This window comes from Anabrus simplex, chromosome 7 (genome assembly GCF_040414725.1).
Source record: "Anabrus simplex isolate iqAnaSimp1 chromosome 7, ASM4041472v1, whole genome shotgun sequence".
In the NCBI taxonomy this organism is placed as follows: Eukaryota; Metazoa; Arthropoda; class Insecta; order Orthoptera; family Tettigoniidae; genus Anabrus; species Anabrus simplex.
This window is the reverse complement of record NC_090271.1, coordinates 156967680-156989214: the sequence shown is the minus strand read 5'-3', so window position 1 is coordinate 156989214 and position 21535 is coordinate 156967680. Positions and strand designations below refer to the sequence as shown.

The 21535-nt window shown below is 37.2% G+C and overlaps 1 protein-coding gene across 2 annotated transcripts in view; it reads left to right on the top strand.

Annotated features, from left to right (window-relative positions):
• The window catches only part of Uvrag (UV-resistance associated gene), a 270030-nt gene that overhangs the window by 83516 nt on the left and 164979 nt on the right, over positions 1-21535 (top strand). Inside the window, exon 3 of one of the 2 annotated variants that reach the window (XM_067151386.2) lies at positions 6943-7195. In XM_067151386.2, coding sequence (XP_067007487.2) covers positions 6943-7195 — 253 coding nt within the window. Of the gene's footprint in view, positions 1-6942; positions 7196-21535 lie in introns of those variants that run through there. The other variant, XM_067151387.2, reaches the window with a different exon arrangement.

Below are 21535 nucleotides of genomic sequence, written 5' to 3'. Positions count from 1 at the left end.
TTCTCAACAGTTTGAGTGCTTTGTTTCTACTCAGTTTGAATATTGTGACACCATGGCGATTAGACCATTGACTGATGATGAGTTGGAGGAATTAGTAAATGCCTCAGCAGATGAAGAATCACTTTCCGAGTTCAAAGATCATAGATTCACAATTAAGTATTTATTATTTTCCACCTAGTCGATACAGTGATTGTTTAAGGCAATTTAATGGTTAAAAGTGGTACATGTTTCGTATTTTATCAACATCTTCAGCCACATAACACTGTGATTTTATGTAATTCAAAGATCGTGTCAGTAATGCATCTGAAAGTGAGTGTTCTGATGACTGTTATGACAGAGAGTCCACAGCCTGTACAAAATAGTGTAGTGACTTCTTTCTAAAGATGGGAATATCGAATGGCAGTTGCACCCACCAGCATAACATGGCTGCGTACCAGCTTCAAATATCATCATGAGTACCCCAGGAGTTACCAGTATACAGTCAGCAGAATATCTGACGTAAAATGTTCATTTGAAGCAGTATTTCAACAGCGCTTCAAAAGAAAATAATAAAAATGACAAATATTGACAGGCAGTTTATGGTCAACAATGGACAAATATTGATGATTCTGTCTTTTGTGCATAGTTAGGATTATTTCTTGCGGGTGTATATCTATCTCATGGGGAGTCTACAAAACGTTTGTGGGATAAGGATACTGGGCGAAACAAATTTCGGGCAACCATGTCCCTTGAAACATTCTGTAAGATATTGTGTGTTCTGCGATTTGAGAAGAAATCTATTAGAGAGGAAAGATGATGCACTGATGAACTTGCCGCAATTCGTAGTATTTGGGAGAGGCGGGTAGAAGTCCTTCATAAACTGTATAACCCAGGAGAAAATGTTACTGTTGACGAACAGTTAGTAGCATGTAGAGACCACTGTCCATTCAAGTAGTATATCCTAAGTGAACCGGCAAAATATGGGATCAAAATACAGACTCTGTGTGACATCAAATCTTCATGCATACTGAAAGCCCATATTTATACAGGAAAGGGGAGAGGAGCAGCACCAGAAAGAAATCAGGAAATGAGGGTAGTAACTGATCTCACTTCTGAGTTATGTGGTCAGAATATCACTTGTGACAACGTTCTTATGTCATACAATTTGGGACAGCTGTTTCTGAAAAGGAATTGAGTATGTTGGGAACTATATGGAAAAACAAGCTGGAGCTTCCACATAAAATGACCAACAACGAGGTACACAGCTCTTCATTTTACTTCACAAAAGACACTACTGTGGTCAATTATATTCCTAAGAGAAATAAAAATGTTGTACTTCTAATCTGCACCATGATGAGGAAATTAGTGACAGAATTAACAAGAAGCCAAAAATGATTTTGGACTATAATTCAACCAAAGGGGCTATAGACACAATCGATTATCAGTTACATATACATGCAAACGAAAAACCGGTAGGTGGCCAATGATAGTTTTCTGCAATATTTTTTAATGTTTCTGCTTAGAATGCATACGTCTTGTGGACTTCAACTGACCCTAATTGGAATGCAAGTAAGTTGACTAGAAGGAGAATATTCTTGGAGGAAATTGGAAAGTCGCTGACAGAGAACATATTGCATCAAGAATGCTTTTCCCAACAACAGAAGATTCTTTGAGAATGATCAGAAACATCTAAAACCCTAAAAATGTGGCTGGTGTGTCAGAATCACTAACAACAAGAAAATCTCAAAACATGCACACTGTAAGTTCTACCCATCAGCCAATGACAATAAAACAAACATGTTGTGTGGAAAGTGTAGTAAATGTATTTGCAAAACACGTCACCTACTTGTGTCCAAAGTGCAATAGCTAAGAAGAAAAGTTAAAAAAAATAAAAAAAGAACTAGTGTTTTCTAAGATGAATGCCTGTGTTGAAAACTGTCTGTTGTTTCAGATTTATGTGAATACTTTTGTCTAAACTGCAAACAGTAAGGAAAGTACAAAAAAACTGTAGTGCATTGTAAGTTGAATTCCTCTATTGAAAACTGGTCTGTTGTTTCAAATTTTTTATGATTATTTAAATAAGAAATGTTCCTTAATAAAGTTGTATGTTTGATTTTATTATTATTATTTTTTTATTATTATTATTATTATTATTATTATTATTATTATATCAATAAGGTATTAGAAAAATCAACAAAGTCGATAGCTAACAACTGTACAAAAATGTATGTTTGTAGAAGATTTGTACAGTGTTTTGATATGTCGGGTCGTATTGACCTGAACAGTATATTCATCAAGTAAAAGTGAACAGAACAGCAGGGTTAAATCAGAAATGTTCAATTTCTTCATATCCGGGCTATTTGAAGGCCCCGGCATTAAAGTAAATTCACTGTCATGTTTTCTCAAACCAGTCCTTCACAGTCCAGGCAGAGTTTCATGGTGCTTTATCCTGTTGGAAGTGGCCATCACAAGAAGGGAACACTGTTGACATGAACGGATGAACTTGGTGTCCAGTAGCGTCCTGATACCAGACAGCTGTCAGAGATTGGTGGACCGAAAAATGGGCTCCAGAATGTTCTATGAAAACATTGTCCAGACCATCACACCTCCTCCAATGGTCTGTCTCCATTTAGCAGTACAACCAGTTGCTAAAGCTTCACATTGTAATCAGCATTCGTGTGCCTGGCTGTTGATGTGGTGAACCAGGAATCTTGGTTCTTCAGAGCAGGGAATCTATTTCCTATCATCCACAGTCTAGTGTCGTTTTTGTGCGAACCTTATGCACTGCAATTAGTGGAATGTGGTCATAATTGGGATAAGACTGGTTGTCAGACTCAGCAGTTTCATGCACAGCAGTGTTCACTGAACCGCGTATTGTGAAACATCATCATGATTGTACTTCTCAGTAATTTCCCGAACTGTGGCCCTGAAGTCACTCTAAACAATATGTGACAGCCTTATCTGGCCTCTGGCATCAGTGAGCCCGTCAACACATGGCTGGATGACGTGGTGTTGTTTGCCCACTATTGCACCACTCTCAATACATGCTCAAAACAGTGACACGAGAGCAGGCAACATGCTTCACTGTTTCAGAAATGCTGGTTGCAAGGTGCCGTACCATCACAATTTGACCCTTGTCAAATTTGAAGAGCCATTCTGATGCCAGAGACACAACTAACAGAAAGTCTGTAAATCTGCCATATAATATACACACCCTGCTGCCAGTGTGTCGCATACACTTCTCTGTGCTCCAGGTGCAAAAAATATTCCCAGGTTGAGCCAGTCATGATGCAATGGCTCATCAGTATGAGATTAGTGTAGAGAGTAATTGTACATTTCTATCTTATTCCTCCATATTCTGATATGGCATTTTATATTGTTTATCCCTATCAAAGGGTAAGAAGGGTCCACCTATTCAATACTATTAGTTTGTTTATTGTCTTCTATATTGTTTTATAAGACAATATTGTTTATCTCTCATGGAGATGTGCTCTTTCTTCCTTTAAACCATGGATGATAAGATCCTGTATGCAGTGACTTGACTATCCTTCCCTCTGACCCTACTAACCATGTATGTACTGCCAACATCATTTCCCACACCTTAATAGATCTCAAAGTGACTAACAACCCTTAGAAAGTGGTAACCCACAGACAAATTTCAGTACCAGCCGTGTCCACCCACGATCTTATATTTCTTGCGTACTCACTTCACGTTCCAAAATATAAACCTAGGTATATAACGTGCAGGAATGTGAAAGATATTTACATGTATGAATTCAGACACGATGCCTACAGTCTTCCGTGGAATCTGACAGACATTGATGCAAAAATAAATACATTTAATTCGTTAATACACAATCTATACAACAAACATGCACCGAAAAGACAGATTGGAATATCCCGCAAACCTAATCCATGGCTAATCTCTGCAGTTAAAAATATGTCTCAACATGATACTCTTTACTGACATTACAAACATACTCAGGACCCAAATGACTATGAACAGTATAGAATAATTAGGAATAAAACTAAGCAAGTAATCCGTAATCTTAAATTTAAATATGTTCATGAATCAGTAAGTAACCTAAATACGGCTAGTGCCTGGAGGCATCTCCGAACCATGGGCATAGGAAAAACACATGAACAGCTTCAGGTACCTGACATTCCACTCGACAATTTAAATGAGTATTTCACGGAAGAGAGAGCTCAGTCTAGTCCGCTTAACAGACCACATGTAAATAACGTCCCAGCACCTGTCCCACAAAATAGCCCCTGCTTTGCTTTTCGTATCGTCAGCACTAATGAAGTTAAGAAAGTCTTGTATTCTATTAAATTGAAAGCAAGCGGTGTCGATGAAATTCCTATTACTTTCATACATAATATTAGTGGTGCTATTCTACTCATTCTCACCCATATTTTTAATTACTGTCTCAAAAACTACACATTACCGACAATTTCGAAGTACGCCAATGTAATTCCACTTCCTAAAAACCCAGGTTCGAAACTCCTATCCGATTACTGTCCCATTTCGATTCTCCCTGTCTCTCCAAAGCGTTAGAACGGTTGGTACATGCGCAAATACTGGAATACCTTCAGGCTCACTCTCTTCTTGACCCGCTTCAATCTGGCTTCAAGAAGTGTGATAGCACAGCAACTGCCTTACTCAAAATGACTGAGGGCATCGGACAAGCAATGGACGAAAGACAAGTGACAGTACTCACACTTCTTGACTTCATCAGTGCATTTGAGACGATAAACATCCAGAGATTGCTGATGAAGCTCAAATAGTTTTTCGGTAATGTTGCTTTAAAATTTTTCACCGCATATCTTACAGATCGTATGCAGCGTGTTACAGTACAAGATACTGCTTCTCAGTGGCGACTCCGGAAGGCAGGCACCCCCCAAGGTTCTGTTCTTGGTCCCCTTTTGTTTGTCCTCTATATAAATGACATCTCCTCTAAAATAAAGTATAATAGATACCACCTCTTTGCCGGCGACCTCCAAATTTACTGCCACGTTAACATAAATGATATATCGAATGCAATAAGAGATATTAACTCCGACCTTCAACAACTCAGTGTGTACGCCAGTGAAAACTCTCTCCTCCTCAACCCCCCAAAAAACTCAAACAATCATTATCGGTTCTCAGAAATTATTAAACATCATGTATATATATTTCGTTTGGCTATTTCTAGCCGAGTGCAGCCCTTGTAAGGCAGACCCTCCGATGAGGGTGGGCGGCATCTGCCATGTGTAGGTAACTGCGTGTTATTGTGGTGGAGGATAGTGTTATGTGTGGTGTGTGAGTTGCAGGGATGTTGGGGACAGCACAAACACCCAGCCCCTGAGCCACTGGAATTAACCAATGAAGGTTAAAATCCCCGACCTGGCCGGGAATCGAACCCAGGACCCTCTGAACCGAAGGCCAGTACGATGACCATTCAGCCAACAAGTCGGACAACATCATGTATAAAAATTATGCTATTCCTCCGGTGACATTAAATGCCACCGTAATCCTGTTCAGTAAGGAAGTGAATAACCTAGGTATGACCCTGACTGAAACTCTTGACTGGTCTGCACACGTAAGAAATACATGTAGAAAGATGTACGCGGTGCTACACCCTCTGAAACAACATAAGGACATTTTGCCGCAAGACATAAAGACAAAACTACTCCAAACTTTGATACTACCAATACTTGACTACTGCGACATTGTCCTCTTTGAAGCGACCCGGGAACAAACTATGAAACTTCAACGAGCAATGAACTCTGGTCTTCGATTTGTTTTTAACTTGAGTTACGATGCTCACATAACCCCTAGCTACACATTTCTTTCATGGCTGAAACCCGAGAGGCAACGGAAATTCGACGTATTTACGTTGATATATCGAACTCAGAAGGAAAATCTACCCAAATGCACATCTTCAAAATTCCATTTATTATCCTCATTCCATAATTGTAACACTAGATCTGGCACGTCCCTCGCTATTCCCATCAACCACTCTTCAGTATATAACAGATCCTTCGTTGTGGCTGGGTTATGACTTTGGAATTCACTCCCGGCTGCTGTCAGGAACTCAAACTCAATATCGAAATTTAAGACTACATGTAGTAATTACCTGTTGAATTCCGCTGATTGTTTCGTGTGTATGATGACGTATGATAGGTTGTGTGATTGTGGCTATTATTATTATTATTATTATTATTATTATTATTATTATTATTATTATTATGGTGTAATGTACATAATATTTAGCTTCTTACTCATGTACATAGATCACTTTTATGGCCATACTTATATTTCCATTTACTTTATTACTTGTTGTGCTCTCTTTATGCATTGTTTATTTTTTCAGCTTGTATCTTTTTCATTATGACTTTGTCTCTTTCTCATTATCTTTACGCTCCAAATTTTATTCTATTTTATGTGTTGAACTCTTCCTTTCTTCATTATATGTTGTCCAAATCTGTAATTTTTAACTTATCTCTGATTTTATGATAAAATAGTACATTTCTTTTATGTATGTATTATCTGTAAATTAATTATGTGGTTAAGTGTAAGAGAGGGCCATGAGCCCTAACTTCGCCACTGCTAAAGTCAGTAAATAAATAAATAAATAAATAAATAAATAAATAAATAAATAAATAAATAAATAAATAAATAAATAAATATTACCCATTAACCTACATGCCCGATTTCATCTAAGAGTTATTGGCTATAAAAAATATAGTTTGACAAGTCAGTATTCATATTGCAGGAATTAATCAATTCTCAAAAGGTGTTTTATCAAGAACTGAATGTAAGGGAGATCAGATTGACTAGGATTTGACTGTGATTATCAGCATTTCTACCTTTTATCAAATGAATCCTTTATCCATTCTTCTGCTCCTTTGACACAAGAGTATCATTTTCCAATAAATAACCAGAATTTCCATAATGCTTGGAATTTTTTTATGTTTCAGCTGCGTTTGCGAAATCTAATTCAAGTTATAGCCTATAATGTAAACTTTTATGACAAACAAACTCCTAGAATTCAGGATACCAGAGTTAAGAAGGCTAGGACAGAGAAGATGAAGGCTTCATTCTATTATACTCTCCATCTCACTACTATGTCTGCACCATTTTATACTAGTGAGAAACTTGAGAGTGATAATCCAAAGTGGAATGAGATTGAGATCAGTGATCTTTTGAGCCATGTGAGTGCATCTGTTACAGGTAAGAACCTGGTAAAAGAGTCTTTCAAGTAAACAAATTAATAAATATTAGTAGATAGGTGTGGTTAATAACAGACAGCTGTATTTAAATCTGTAGTAATTATTTATTAATATTCATGCTTGATTTTTCAGCATTCACAGTTTAGGCAGGGTATATATTTTTTATTTCTTAAAACGTCACCTTTATAGTTGAATTTATTAATTTCAGTTTTCATTATATTTATTGTTTTTGTTAATATTCCCTTGAAAATGATATAATAGAACCATGTCATTCATTATGGGTGGGATGTACTAATCTATCAATCAAAGCCGATTTTCATACATTTAACACTTTGCACAAGGGTGGTTTTTTTCTTTTTTCTTTTTTTCAGTATTGCTTATAGTCTATTTTGATTTATTTCAGGGCATTTGTCATTTTTGAATTTGTAATATATGAATTTACCCCAATTTTTTTTTTTGTTTCATTACTTAATCTCCTCTTCTGGAAGCATTCACATTGTACAAGTGGTTTATAATACTGACTCATTCCCAGGAGGCAGTTTCTGCCACCATCTGAGAGTTTTCAAAGGAAAACAGGTTGGCTGTGTCCACTTGTCACTCAGATTTGGTTTATTTGGCAATGATTTGGGGTTTTTCAATTTGTTCATTTCCCTCACTCCTTAGTTTCCTGTCTGTTGGCACTGATCCTGCAAAATCATAGGTGGGAAGCATTGTGATGACACTCTTATCTTGCCAAGTGAGCACCAATGTTTCATAATGCACTATACTGTCCTTGCTTCAGATTTTGCTCCTTAATCCATGGTGGCATGTTCTGTTTGTTAGATGGCATTTTGCTTCTAGAAGTTCTTTGACATGGATTGGACTTGTGAAAAACTAATTGGAATAAATATGGTACAATTCAGCACCTTGGACTGACTGATGCAATTTGTCATAGAGATGAAGTACAGTTCTTGTAGTGAAGGGCAAATCTGGATTCACTAAAGATTTAATAGTTAGTTTGCCAGAATGAGGAACAAACATATACACAATTTGTCTTTGAATCAGCAAGGATATACAATCAGATTGGGCTTCTTTGGATTGTAGGTAATGGAACTTATTCTTCCATTGAAGGACACCACAGACTCATCAATAGAAATTTCTTGTCGAGGAACATAGTATTCTCTACATTTCATATGTAGATAGTGGCTGACTATGAATTCTTGTTCTAAGAGGACTGTCATTTTAGGTTGGATGCTGCAAGTACAACATTCAAAATATCTGAAAGAATCCTGCCTGCCTGAAAACATCTTGAAAGAACTAAAGTTCTGGAGAAAAATACAGTGTGAAGTAGTCTATAGGAGCAATACAGTGTGAAGGTCCTTTCTCACCAACAGTTTGAACACAAGTGCTAAAATATCCAATACTTGGATTTGTATAATTCGTCCATCAGTACGTGTACCCTGTAGCTGCATGATCACCTCCACCGATCACTATTAGAAAGAACATTGTTCATTTCTGTATTATTGTCCCACTGTAACTGTGGGAACTTTTATCTTCGCTGCTATTGTTTACATCTGGAAGCATTCATTTAAACATTTGTATTACTAAACTGTTTGGTCGAACACAGTGCTGCAGCACAAAATAGACCAAAGTAATGCTTGTAAGTAAACATTTAATTCAACATATTAACTTGACAGCTGGTACATCACTAGAGCATGTTTAATGTTCTAAGTATCTTGGCTGTGTACTTCATCACAACTGCAACAGTACTGTTGAATTTAGGTCCCAGATTGAACAGGCAAGCAATGCATTCAAGAGAATAAATAAAATCTTCTGGAACAGGGACTCAATTATTAATCTCCATCTCTGTTTACTTCAGTGTTATGTATTCTCTGTCTTGGATTAGGAGTTAAAAGGAAAGTAGAACATTCCTATCCAAGAAGAATTATATTTAACAAGTGTTCAGGTATCACAGAGTTCATAAGCAACCCAACGGATGACAACATACTTCAGTAAAACACAGAACCATCAATATGTCATCATCATTGTTCGTACTGCAGTCTGTACTCTCGGCATGTTGACGACATAGAAGTGTTGAAGGTTAACACTAAAACCGCCGGAGCGGTTATTCTGGCTGCTACACATTTTCCAAGTTCCATTTTGACTACAGTTTTTACTGTAGAATATTATGCTGCAGTGACTTTTCCTGATTAGTGATCAGGATTATCCATATATACATATACAGTAGAGTCTCGTTAATCCGAAAGTCTGGTTAATCTGAACTTAAATATTCAATTTAAAAAAATCTCCTAATTGAAATGAAAGAACATATTATAGAATGAAGATTTACTTGCATTTTATTAGTCATATTTTACTAGAATAACTTAATGTAAACATAATTAGTATAATTACACATCATAAACCAACAATCGCTGGTCGTTTATCTTTACAAAGTCGTTAGTTTCTTTTGCCGTAGTGATCGGAACCCACTCGAAGATGCAGTGTTAAACCAGCGGCTCATAAACATCACATCAGTGGGCGTAGCAGCGGAGTGTTGCTCGACATAGTGTACAGCAAGTTCTAAGGCGGCTGTGGCATCTGAATGTGACACTAGTTGTTCATTGTGGTCTTCTTCGTCGTCACTCTGTTTCTCATCAACTCCAGATTCTTTCTCCACCATAGCTACAATTTCTTGGTCTGTTTGTAATTCATGACAGTCAGCTTCCATCCACTCGCTAATGCCATTTTCATTGCTGTTTTCTCCTCTACGGGTTCTTAACTACCCTACTGTAATATTATACAGTATTTTATTAATGTAATTGCTAAAGAATGGACATTTAAAATTACAGTATGTACTGTATTGTATTGTAGAAACTATTTTCCTTAGACGGTTAAGGCGCTGGCCTTCTGACCCCAACTTGACAGATTCGATCCTGGCTCAGTCCAGTGTTAATTGAAGGTGGTCAAATATGTCAGCCTCGTGTAAGTAGATTTATTGGCACGTAAAAACTCCTGCGAGAGAAAATCCCAACACCTAAGCGTCTCCATAAACTGTAGAAGTAGTTAGTGGGACGTAAAAAACAATAACATTATTATTAGAAAACATTCTCCGGTTAATCCGAAAATTGCGTAATCCAAACAGACTCCGGTCCCAGTTAGTTTGGATTAACGAGACTCTACTGTGTATATATATATATATATATATATATATATAAAATAAGAGTTTTGTCTGTACATTAGGGTTGGACAGACCGGAACATTCAGTTGTTCCGCAACGTTAGGAGCTTGAGGCGGAGTGTTTCCGTACAGAGTGCCGCGACACGGGACTGCAACTGCGTAGTAGAGAACTTCGAGAGGCAACATGACATGCTCCGCATCAGCTGGAATGTGCCTGTACCGAACGTACTGTGTCAAGGCCGCACTACATAGACTAGTTGACCTTGGATGTGTGCAGTGGGCACACGGGACTGTAACTGTGCAGTAGAGAGAACTTCGAGAGGCAACATGACGTGCTCCGCGCCAGCGGAAATGTGCCCGTACCGAACGTGCAGTGTGTAGTTATGGCCATGGCCAGCATAAAGCTGCACGGAACATGAACGAACAGTCGGAACACTGTAATTCGCGCCCAATAATCACGTTTGAAGGTTGCGTTTAGGTTAAGAATTTTTTGGTCAATATGAAATACAGATAACACGTTACAATGGCAGTACAGGTGTTTAAAAGTAACTAATACAAGGATATTTTCACCAGTTGAATGTATCGGCTGGTTGTTGTTATTGTTTGAGTCATCAGTCCATAGACTGGTTTGATGCAGCTCTCCATGCCACCCTATCCTGTGCTAACCTTTTCATTTCTACGTAACTATTGCATCCTACATCTGCTCTAATCTGCTTGTCATATTCATACCTTGGTCTACCCCTACCGTTCTTACCCCCTACACTTCCTTCAAAAACCAACTGAACAAGTCCTGGGTGTCTTAAGATGTGTCCTATCATTCTATCTCTTCTTCTCGTCAAATTTAGCCAAATTGATCTCCTCTCACCAATTCGATTCAGTATCTCTTCATTCGTGATTCGATCTATCCATCTCACCTTCAGCATTCTTCTGTAACACCACATTTCAAAAGCTTCTATTCTCTTTCTTTCTGAGCCAGTTATCGTCCATGTTTCACTTCCATACAATGCCACGCTCCACACGAAAGTCTTCAAAAACATCTTTCTAATTCCAATATCAATGTTTGAAGTGAGCAAATTTCTTTTCTTCCTTGCTTGTGCTAGTCTGCATTTTATGTCCTCCTTACTTCTGCCATCATTAGTTATTTTACTACCCTAGTAACAATATTCATTTACTTCCTTTAAGACTTCATTTCCTAATCTAATATTTCCTACATCACCTGCCTTCGTTCGACTGCACTCCATTACTTTTGTTTTGGACTTATTTACTTTCATCTTGTACTCCTTACCCAAGACTTCATCCATACCATTCAGCAACTTCTCGAGATCTTCTGCAGTCTCAGATAAAATAACAATATCATCGGCAAATCTCAAGGTTTTGATTTCTTCTCCTTGGACTGTGATTCCCTTTCCAAATTTCTCTTTGATTTCCTTTACTGCCTGTTCTATGTAAACATTGAAAAGGAGAGGGGACAAACTGCAGCCTTGCCTCACTCCTTTCTGCATTGCTGCTTCTTTTTCAAAGCCCTCGATTCTTATCACTGCAGACTGATTTTTATACAGATTGTAGATAATTCTTCGTTCTCGGTATCTGATCCCTATCATCTTCAGAATCATAAATAGCTTGGTCCAATCAACATTATCGAATGCCTTTTCTAGATCTACAAATGCCATGTACGTGGGCTTGTCCTTCTTGATTCGATCCTCTAAGATCAGACGTAAAGTCAGGATAGCTTCACGTGTTCCTACATTTCTTCTGAAGCCAAATTGATCTTCTCCCAACTCAGCTTCAACTTGTTTTTCCATTCTTCTGTAAATAATACGTGTTAAAATTTTGCAGTCATGAGATACTAAAGTAATGGTGCGGTAGTTTTCTCACCTGTCAGCACCGGCTTTCTTGGGAATAGGTATAACAACATTCTTCCGAAAATCGGATGGGACTTCTCCTGTCTCATACATCTTGCACACTAAATGAAATAACCTTGCCATGCTGGTTTCTCCTAAGGCAGTCAGTAATTCAGAGGGAATATCATCAATTCCAGGTGCCTTGTTCCTATTGAGGTCACTCACAGCTCTGTCAAACTCTGACCTCAAAATTGGGTCTCCCATTTCATCCGCATCAACAGTCTCTTCGTGTTCCAGAACCAAATTATCTATATCTTTACCTTGATACAACTGTTGGATATGCTCCTGCCATCTTTCTGCCTTGTCGTCTTTCCCTAGAAGTGGTTTTCCATCTGAGCTCTTAATATTCATACACCTAGATTTCCTTTCTCCAAAGGTTTCCTTGATTTTCCTGTATGCAGCATCTACCTTTCCCAGGACCATACAGCTTTCGACATCCTTGCATTTCTCCTTCAGCCATTCCTCCTTACCTACCTTGCACTTTCTATCCACTTCATTCTTTAATCGCCTGTATTCTTTTCTGCCCTCTTCATTTCTAGCATTCTTGTATTTTCGTCGTTCATCAATCAGGTCTAGTATCTCCTGAGTTATCCACTGATTCTTAGTTGATCTTTTCTTCCTTCCTAACATTTCTTCAGCAGCCCTACTGACTTCATTTTTCATGACTCTCCACTCTTCCTCTATAGTGTTTCCTTCAGCCTTTTCATTTAGTCCTTGTGCAACATGTTCCTTGAAACAATCCCTCACATTCTTTTCTTTCAACTTGTCTAGATCCCATCTTTTTGCATTCTTTCCTTTCTTCAATTTCTTCAACTTCAGATGGCATTTCATGACCAACAAGTTGTGGTCAGAGTCCACGTCTGCTCCTGGGAAAGTTTTGCAATTCAACACCTGGTTTCTGAATCTCTGCCTAATCATAATGAAGTCTATTTGATACCTTCCAGTGACTCCAGGTCTCGTCCACGTATACAGCCGTCGTTTGTGGTGTTTGAACCAAGTATTGGCAAGGACTAAATTATGATCAGTGCAGAATTCAACCAGCCGACTTCCTCTTTCGTTCCTTTGTCCCAATCCAAATTCTACTACTGTACTACCTTCTCTTCCTTGGCCTACCACTGCATTCCAGTCTCCCATCACAATTAGATTCTCGTCACCTTTTACATATTGTATTAAATCTTCTATCTCCTCATATATTCTTTCGATTTCTTCATCATCCGCTGAACTAGTAGGCATATAGACCTGCACTATTGTGGTGGGCATTGGTTTGGTGTCTATCTTGACGACAATAATTCTTTCACTATGCTGGTCGTAGTAGCTTACCCGCTGCCCTATTTTCGTATTCATTATTAAACCAACTCCTGCATTTCCTCTGTTTGATTTCGTGTTGATAATTCGGTAGTCGCCTGACCAAAAATCTTGAACTTCCTGCCAACGTACTTCACTTATGCCAACTACATCTAACTTTAGCCTATCCATCTCCCTTTTCAGATTCTCTAACCTACCACAATGATTCAAACTTCTAACATTCCACGCTCCGACTCGCAGAATGTCAGTATCCATCTTCCTGATGATCGCCCCCTCTCGTGTAGTCCCCACCCGGAGATCCGAATGGGGGACTAGTTTACGTCCGGAATATTTTACCCGGGAGGAAGCCATCATCAGTACATCATTCATACAGAGAGAGCTGCATGTCCTCGGGAGTTAGTTACGGCTGTAGTTTCCCGTTGCTTTCAGCCGTGTAGCAGTATCAACACAGCTAAGCCATGTTGAGTATTATTACAAGGCCATATCAGTCAATCATCCAGACTGCCGCCCTTGCAACTACCGAAAGGCTGCTACCGCCCTTTCGATGAACCATTCGTTAGTCTGGTCTCTCAACAGATACCCATCCGATATGGTTGCACCTGCGGCTCGCCTATCTGCATCATTGGGACACGCAAGCCTCATCGTTATTATTATTATTATTATTATTATTATTATTATTATTATTATTATTATTATTATTATTATTATTATTATTATTATTACGTCCGACTCGTTGGCTGAATGGTCAGCGTACTGGCCTTCGGTTCAGAGGGTCCCGGGTTCGATTCCCAGCCGGGTCGGGGATTTTAACCTTAATTGGTTAATTCCAATGGCCCGGGGGCTGGGTGTTTGTGATGTCCCCAACATCCCTGCAACTCACACACCACACATAACACTATCCTCCACCACAATAACACGCAGTTACCTACACATGGCAGATGCTGCCCACCCTCATCGGAGGGTATGCCTTACAAGGGCTGCATTCGGCTAGTAATAGCCACACATTATTATTATTATTATTATTATTATTATTATTATTATTATTATTATTATTATTGTTATTATTATTATTATTATTTATAATCTTGCTTTACGTTGCTCAGACACAGATAGATCTTATGGCGACGTTGGAACAGAAAAGGACTAGGAGTAGGAAGGAGGCGACCGTGGACTTAATTAAGGTAAACCCCCAGCACTTGTCTGGTGTGAAAATGGGAAACCACGGACAACCATCTTCAGGGCTGTCGAAAGTGGGGTTCGAACCCACTATCTCCCGAATGCAAGCTGATAGCTACGCGAGGCAGTATTATTATATATAATGAAATGAAATGGCGTATGGCTTTTAGTGCTGGGAGTGTCCGAGGACATGTTCGGCTCGCCAGGTGCAGGTCTTTCGATTTGACACCCGTAGGTGACCTGCGCGTCGTGATGAGGATGAAATGATGATGAAGACGACACGTACACCCAGCCCCAGTGCCAGTGAAATTAACCAATGTTGGTTAAAATTCCCAACCCTGCCGGGAATCGAACCCGGGACCTCTGTGACCAAAGGGCAGCACGTTACCATTTAGCCATGGAGCCGGACATTATATATAATATGAGTAAAGAACTGGAATCAGGCTTTCTGCGGATGATGTTATACTCTAAAGAGTAGTAAATAAGTTGCAGGATTGTGAGAGACTGGAAAAAGACCTCGACAATGTTGTGAGATGGACAGTAGACAACTGTATGTCAGTAAATGGGATGAAAAATCTGGATGTTTCTTTCACCAAGAGGAGAAGTCCTCTCAGTTTTAAGTACTGGGTTGATGGGGTGAATGCAGTTCAGAAGGATCACTGTAAGTACCTAGGTGTAAATATAGGGAAAGATCTTCATCGGTATAATCACATAAACGATGTTGTAAATAAAAGTTACAGATCACTTCATATAGTTATGAGGGTATTTAGTTGTTGCACTAAGGATTTAAAGGAGAGGCCATATGAGTCACTGGTAAAACCCCAACCAGTGTATGGTCCCTGTGCATGGGACCCATGCCAGGATTACTGGGTTCGAGAACTGAAATAAAAACCACAGAAAAACAGTACGATTTGTTATGGGCGATTTCCTACAAAGGAGCAGTGTTACGAAATTGATGTAAACATTGGGCTGAGAAAACTTGGAAGCAAGGAGACGAGGAGCTCGACTAAGCGATTTGTTCAACAATGATAAAGGTGTTTTAATTTATTCCACGTATTCAATACTTATATTATCACGTATAGTTGTTACATAATTAAATTCTTAGTTACATGGGACATGTTTCGCCCTCAATTAAGGGCATCTTCAGCCTAAATACAATAATCAAAAATACAACTAAATTAAAAGTGGAAGTTAAATACAATCATCAAAAATACAACTAAAATAAAAAGTGGAAGTTAAAAGTTTAGTCTGTTCTTAAAATTCAGAACAATAAAATTGTGAAAAATGATAAAATAAAAAGATGCTAATGGAAAACTGTCTTATGATTAAACTATAATCTTGTCGGAGACTAAAACTTCTATTAAAATTCGAATTAAAACAGTTCATATAAAATATTGGAAAATCAAAGTGGTAGTAATAAAAAGCCAACGACATGAGGGCGTGTACACAAGCATAAACTTGATTGTCATGAATACAATCTTTTCAAGGCCGCTGATGAAATTCGTAGTAAGTAAGGCAGAAGCGTCTATTGAAAAATTGTAAGAGGCCGTTAGCACCGGTAGGTAATAAAATGGCTGAATCCTTGCCAGAAAATGTCAACAGATGCAGAAATAAGTTTTATGTAAGTGGAAGTTGTTATTTCTTAACTACTGTTGAGTTGGTTGCTGCCCGTCTGTTGGCTCTAAGTCTGGTGTTATAACTGTGATTGAGATTCTTATAACACCAGACTTAGAGCCAACAGACGGGCAGCAACCAACTCAACAGTAGTTAAGAAGTAACAACTTCCACTTACATAAAACTTATTTCTGCATCTGTTGACATTTTCTGGCAAGGATTCAGCCATTTTATTACCTACCGGTGCTAACGGCCTCTTACAATTTTTCAATAGGCGCTTCTGCCTTACTTACTACGAATTTCATCAGCGGCCTTGAAAAGATTGTATTCATGACAATCAAGTTTATGCTTGTGTACACGCCCTCATGTCGTTGGCTTTTTATTACTACCACTTTGATTTTCCAATATTTTATATGAACTGTTTTAATTCGAATTTTAATAGAAGTTTTAGTCTCCGACAAGATTATAGTTTAATCATAAGACAGTTTTCCATTAGCATCTTTTTATTTTATCATTTTTCACAATTTTATTGTTCTGAATTTTAAGAACAGACTAAACTTTTAACTTCCACTTTTTATTTTAGTTGTATTTTTGATGATTGTATTTAACTTCCACTTTTAATTTAGTTGTATTTTTGATTATTGTATTTAGGCTGAAGATGCCCTTAATTGAGGGCGAAACATGTCCCATGTAACTAAGAATTTAATTATGTAACAACTATACGTGATAATATAAGTATTGAATAGGTGGAATAAATTAAAACACCTTTATCATTGTTGAACTGATAAATTTTCAATACGGACCTAAAATGAGGTTTATAACATGTAATGTGACAGCCAACCAGGCAAAATGTAGATTAAATAAGTTTCTCAATCTGAAAATGAAGATTTGTAAGTTAGGAAAAGATTTAGCTTTTCTTAAACAATGTCTGAGACTAAAACTTGTACCTACTTTTCTAAAATCAACACAACGTAAGAACATAAGCAATCCAAGCCATAATGTAACCCAAAATAAGGTAAATGAATTATGGCTTAAAAATGAAATCAAGGCATATTACAGGAAGAAGCCCAAATTGAATTTGCAATTATATAACGTTCACTTAGCGGTGACACAGGATTTAGCCCCATTAGAATGGCAGTCTTTTTATCAACACATGGAACACAAATTTACATACGCACTTAGTAAGAAACAGGATACATTGAATAAGAAATTGAATCATTTAATAGACACACAAATACGTCGTAGTAAACAAACGAAACAAGAACAAATTAAGGGCCCATCGGACAATGTCACTCCCACGGTAGTTAACTTGACCAAGGTAAAATTTACGGAAGGAGAGAATGACCTACTTAAAAGGGGTCCAAAATACAATTGGCCTAATAAAGATAGAGAAATAGATATCATTAACACAGTTGCAGAAGCGGAGGCGAACATATCAAAACTCCCACGCGATGTACAAGATGAAGTAAGATTGGAGTTAAAGAAGAAATTACCCAGACTGGCTAAAGAAATTTATTCCAATTTTGATCCCAAACAACAGAAAACAATAAAAAACATGAAATCGAAAATTGAAGATAACAATATTATAGTAACCAAGGCTGACAAGGGGGGTGCGATCGTTTTGATGGATAAAGATACATATATCAAAAAAACTGAAGATTTTTTTGATAATAATAAATACACATTAGTAACAAAAAATCCGCTAACTAAAATTCAACACAACTTAAAAGCCTTACTTAAAAGATCCACATCTCTCTTTACTGAACAAGAACAATTAAAACTTGTCAATATGAATCCTAGGCTCCCGGAAACTAGAGCTATGCCCAAAATACATAAAAAAGATATTCCGATTCGTCCGATTATCAATTGTCGTAATTCTCCCACGTATAAAGTCTCCAAATACATTCACAATTTTTTGAAAAGACATTACACTTTTAATAATAAACAACCATTAAGAAATTCCATTGACTTGTGTGACATTTTGCTTGGATTTGGCGTACTTCCAAACCAGATGACGTGTTCGTATGACGTAGTGAATATGTTCCCGAATATTCCGACAGATAAAACTGTTAATATCATTCATGATAATATTTGTAAACACAGTAATCTTAGTAAAATGGAAGTAGAAGAATTCACTAGATTGTTAAAGTTCGTATTAGACAATAACTACTTCACATTTAACAATAATATTTATAAACAGAATGGATTAGCAATGGGTGACCCGATATCGGGCATCCTTGCCGACATATTTATGGATTCAGTCGAACACAATGAATTAATAGCAAAAATTAAAGGAATAGATTTATGGTTGAGATATGTAGATGATACATTTGTAATCATAAACAAAGATGTCACTAATAGTCAAGAAATCTTAAATAAATTAAATGAAATCGAACCTAATTTGAAATTCACGAAAGAGGACGGAGTCGATAACTCATTGAATTTTCTAGATATAACAGTTACGCGTAAGTTTAACACTTTTGATTTCCAAATATTTAGAAAACCGACACAATCATCTACAACTATAAACAATTCCTCTTTACACCCAAGTTCACATAAACAAGCATCTTTTCACAGTCTAATTTATAGAGCATTTAGAATCCCTCTATCTCCCATGAATTTGAAGAAAGAATTAAATTATATTAGATATCTCGCTAAACAAAATGGTTTCAAAATAGAAATGATCAACAAATTAATCAATAAAATTAAGAACAAATTATCTACGAATCTGATACCAGAAAAGACCAAAAAAACTGAGTATGCTACATTCACTTTTAATAATCCAGCTATACACCAGATTACTAGCGTATTCAAGAAACATAATTTTAATATAGCTTTTAAAACTACTAATACTAACCAGTCCATATTCTTTAATCATAAAAAAGTTAATTATGATAAGAATCGTTATTTAGGATCGGGAGTATACAGACTTAAATGTACTCAGTGTAATTTTTCATATGTTGGACAGACTGGGAGAAATTTTATGACAAGATACATGGAACATGTTAACGCGGAAAAACATAGGAAATACTCAGCGATGAGTTTGCATATGAGGGAGACTGGCCACAGATTTGAATCCATAGAGAAAGACTTAACGATAATTAGAAACATACAAAAAGGAAGAATGCTGAATGAATTAGAAAGTTTATACATCTATTTAGATCAGACGTACAATAAGCAAAAGAATCTCAGTGAAACCACGGACAATAAAAGTATGTTACATGAATTAATGCCGAAATTATTAAAGTCAGTTAGTTCGAATAAATTTAGGATACCTAATATATTTAATTCTTCAAACCCTAATACTCCTCCCATACCTACAGATATTAGGCCTACTTCCAGCAATGCAGTTGACTCCGCCCCTTTGTCAGCCTCGTCACATTTGACTCCACCCATCCTCTCCTCCCTTCCGCACTCCCCTATTCCTTCCCCTCCGAGTTCGCTACCGCCTCTGCAGCACAGTTATAACACCAGACTTAGAGCCAACAGACGGGCAGCAACCAACTCAACAGTAGTTAAGAAATAACAACTTCCACTTACATGTAAGTCCTCATCTGTTTCAAAATTATGTAAGACTGAATTCTCTCCTTACGTTCAATTTCTTATTTCTTCTTTTCCTTCTCTTACAGAAAACTTATTTCTGCATCTGTTGACATTTTCTGGCAAGGATTCAGCCATTTTATTACCTACCGGTGCTAACGGCCTCTTACAATTTTTCAATAGACGCTTCTGCCTTACTTACTACGAATTTCATCAGGAAAAAAAAAAAAAAAAAAAAACCAGTTATAACACCAGACTTAGAGCCAACAGACGGGCAGCAACCAACTCAACAGTAGTTAAGAAATAACAACTTCCACTTACATAAAACTTATTTCTGCATCTGTTGACATTTTCTGGCAAGGATTCAGCCATTTTATTACCTACCGGTGCTAACGGCCTCTTACAATTTTTCAATAGATGCTTCTGCCTTACTTACTACGAATTTCATCAGCGGCCTTGAAAAGATTGTATTCATGACAATCAAGTTTATGCTTGTGTACACGCCCTCATGTCGTTGGCTTTTTATTACTACCACTTTGATTTTCCAATATTTTATATGAACTGTTTTAATTCGAATTTTAATAGAAGTTTTAGTCTCCGACAAGATTATAGTTTAATCATAAGACAGTTTTCCATTAGCATCTTTTTATTTTATCATTTTTCACAATTTTATTGTTCTGAATTTTAAGAACAGACTAAACTTTTAACTTCCACTTTTTATTTTAGTTGTATTTTTGATGATTGTATTTAACTTCCACTTTTAATTTAGTTGTATTTTTGATTATTGTATTTAGGCTGAAGATGCCCTTAATTGAGGGCGAAACATGTCCCATGTAACTAAGAATTTAATTATGTAACAACTATACGTGATAATATAAGTATTGAATAGGTGGAATAAATTAAAACACCTTTATCATTGTTGAACTGATAAATTTTCAATACGGACCTAAAATGAGGTTTATAACATGTAAGCGATTTGTTCCGAGCTGTCAGTGGAGAGATGGCGTGGAATGATATCAGTAGACGAATAAGGTTGTGTGGACAACGCTGGCAACCAGGAATGAGTTAGCTAGAAAATTTATAATGTCCAATAACGGACCATTTATATTGGTATTACGTGAAAAACCAGTTGGAAATCTGAAATACGCACCCAGAAATATCATGTCTAAAATGTTGTTTTTAGGATAAGAGGTTATGATCGGACGTACCTGTAGTAGTAGTAGTAGTAGTAGTAGTAGTAGTAGTAGTAGTAGTAGTAGTAGATATTGATGAAACAGCTTCCATTAGTGACACAGGAAGATAGGTTTGTCCAGTTATTACTTGAACAGATGTGGCAGGCACAGGACTTGAAGCTTCAGTTGCCTTTTCATCTTCTGCATCATGATGCACTGATACGAACCTCCTTTGATAAATGTGTGTTGTGGTATGTTTAAGTTTGAAATGTCTCGTCATTGTACCGGTTGAAGATCCCTTTGTACACAAAATAGAAAAACATATATTGCATTTCATTCTGTCGGGTTTATTCTATTAAAAATGTCCCAAACAGGACTCCTGTGCGACATTATGGACAGTTTCCCGTTTTTTGTATGGTATATATTCCTAGGCTTCAATGAAAACAATCTTGTAGAACAGTTGAACACAACACACAA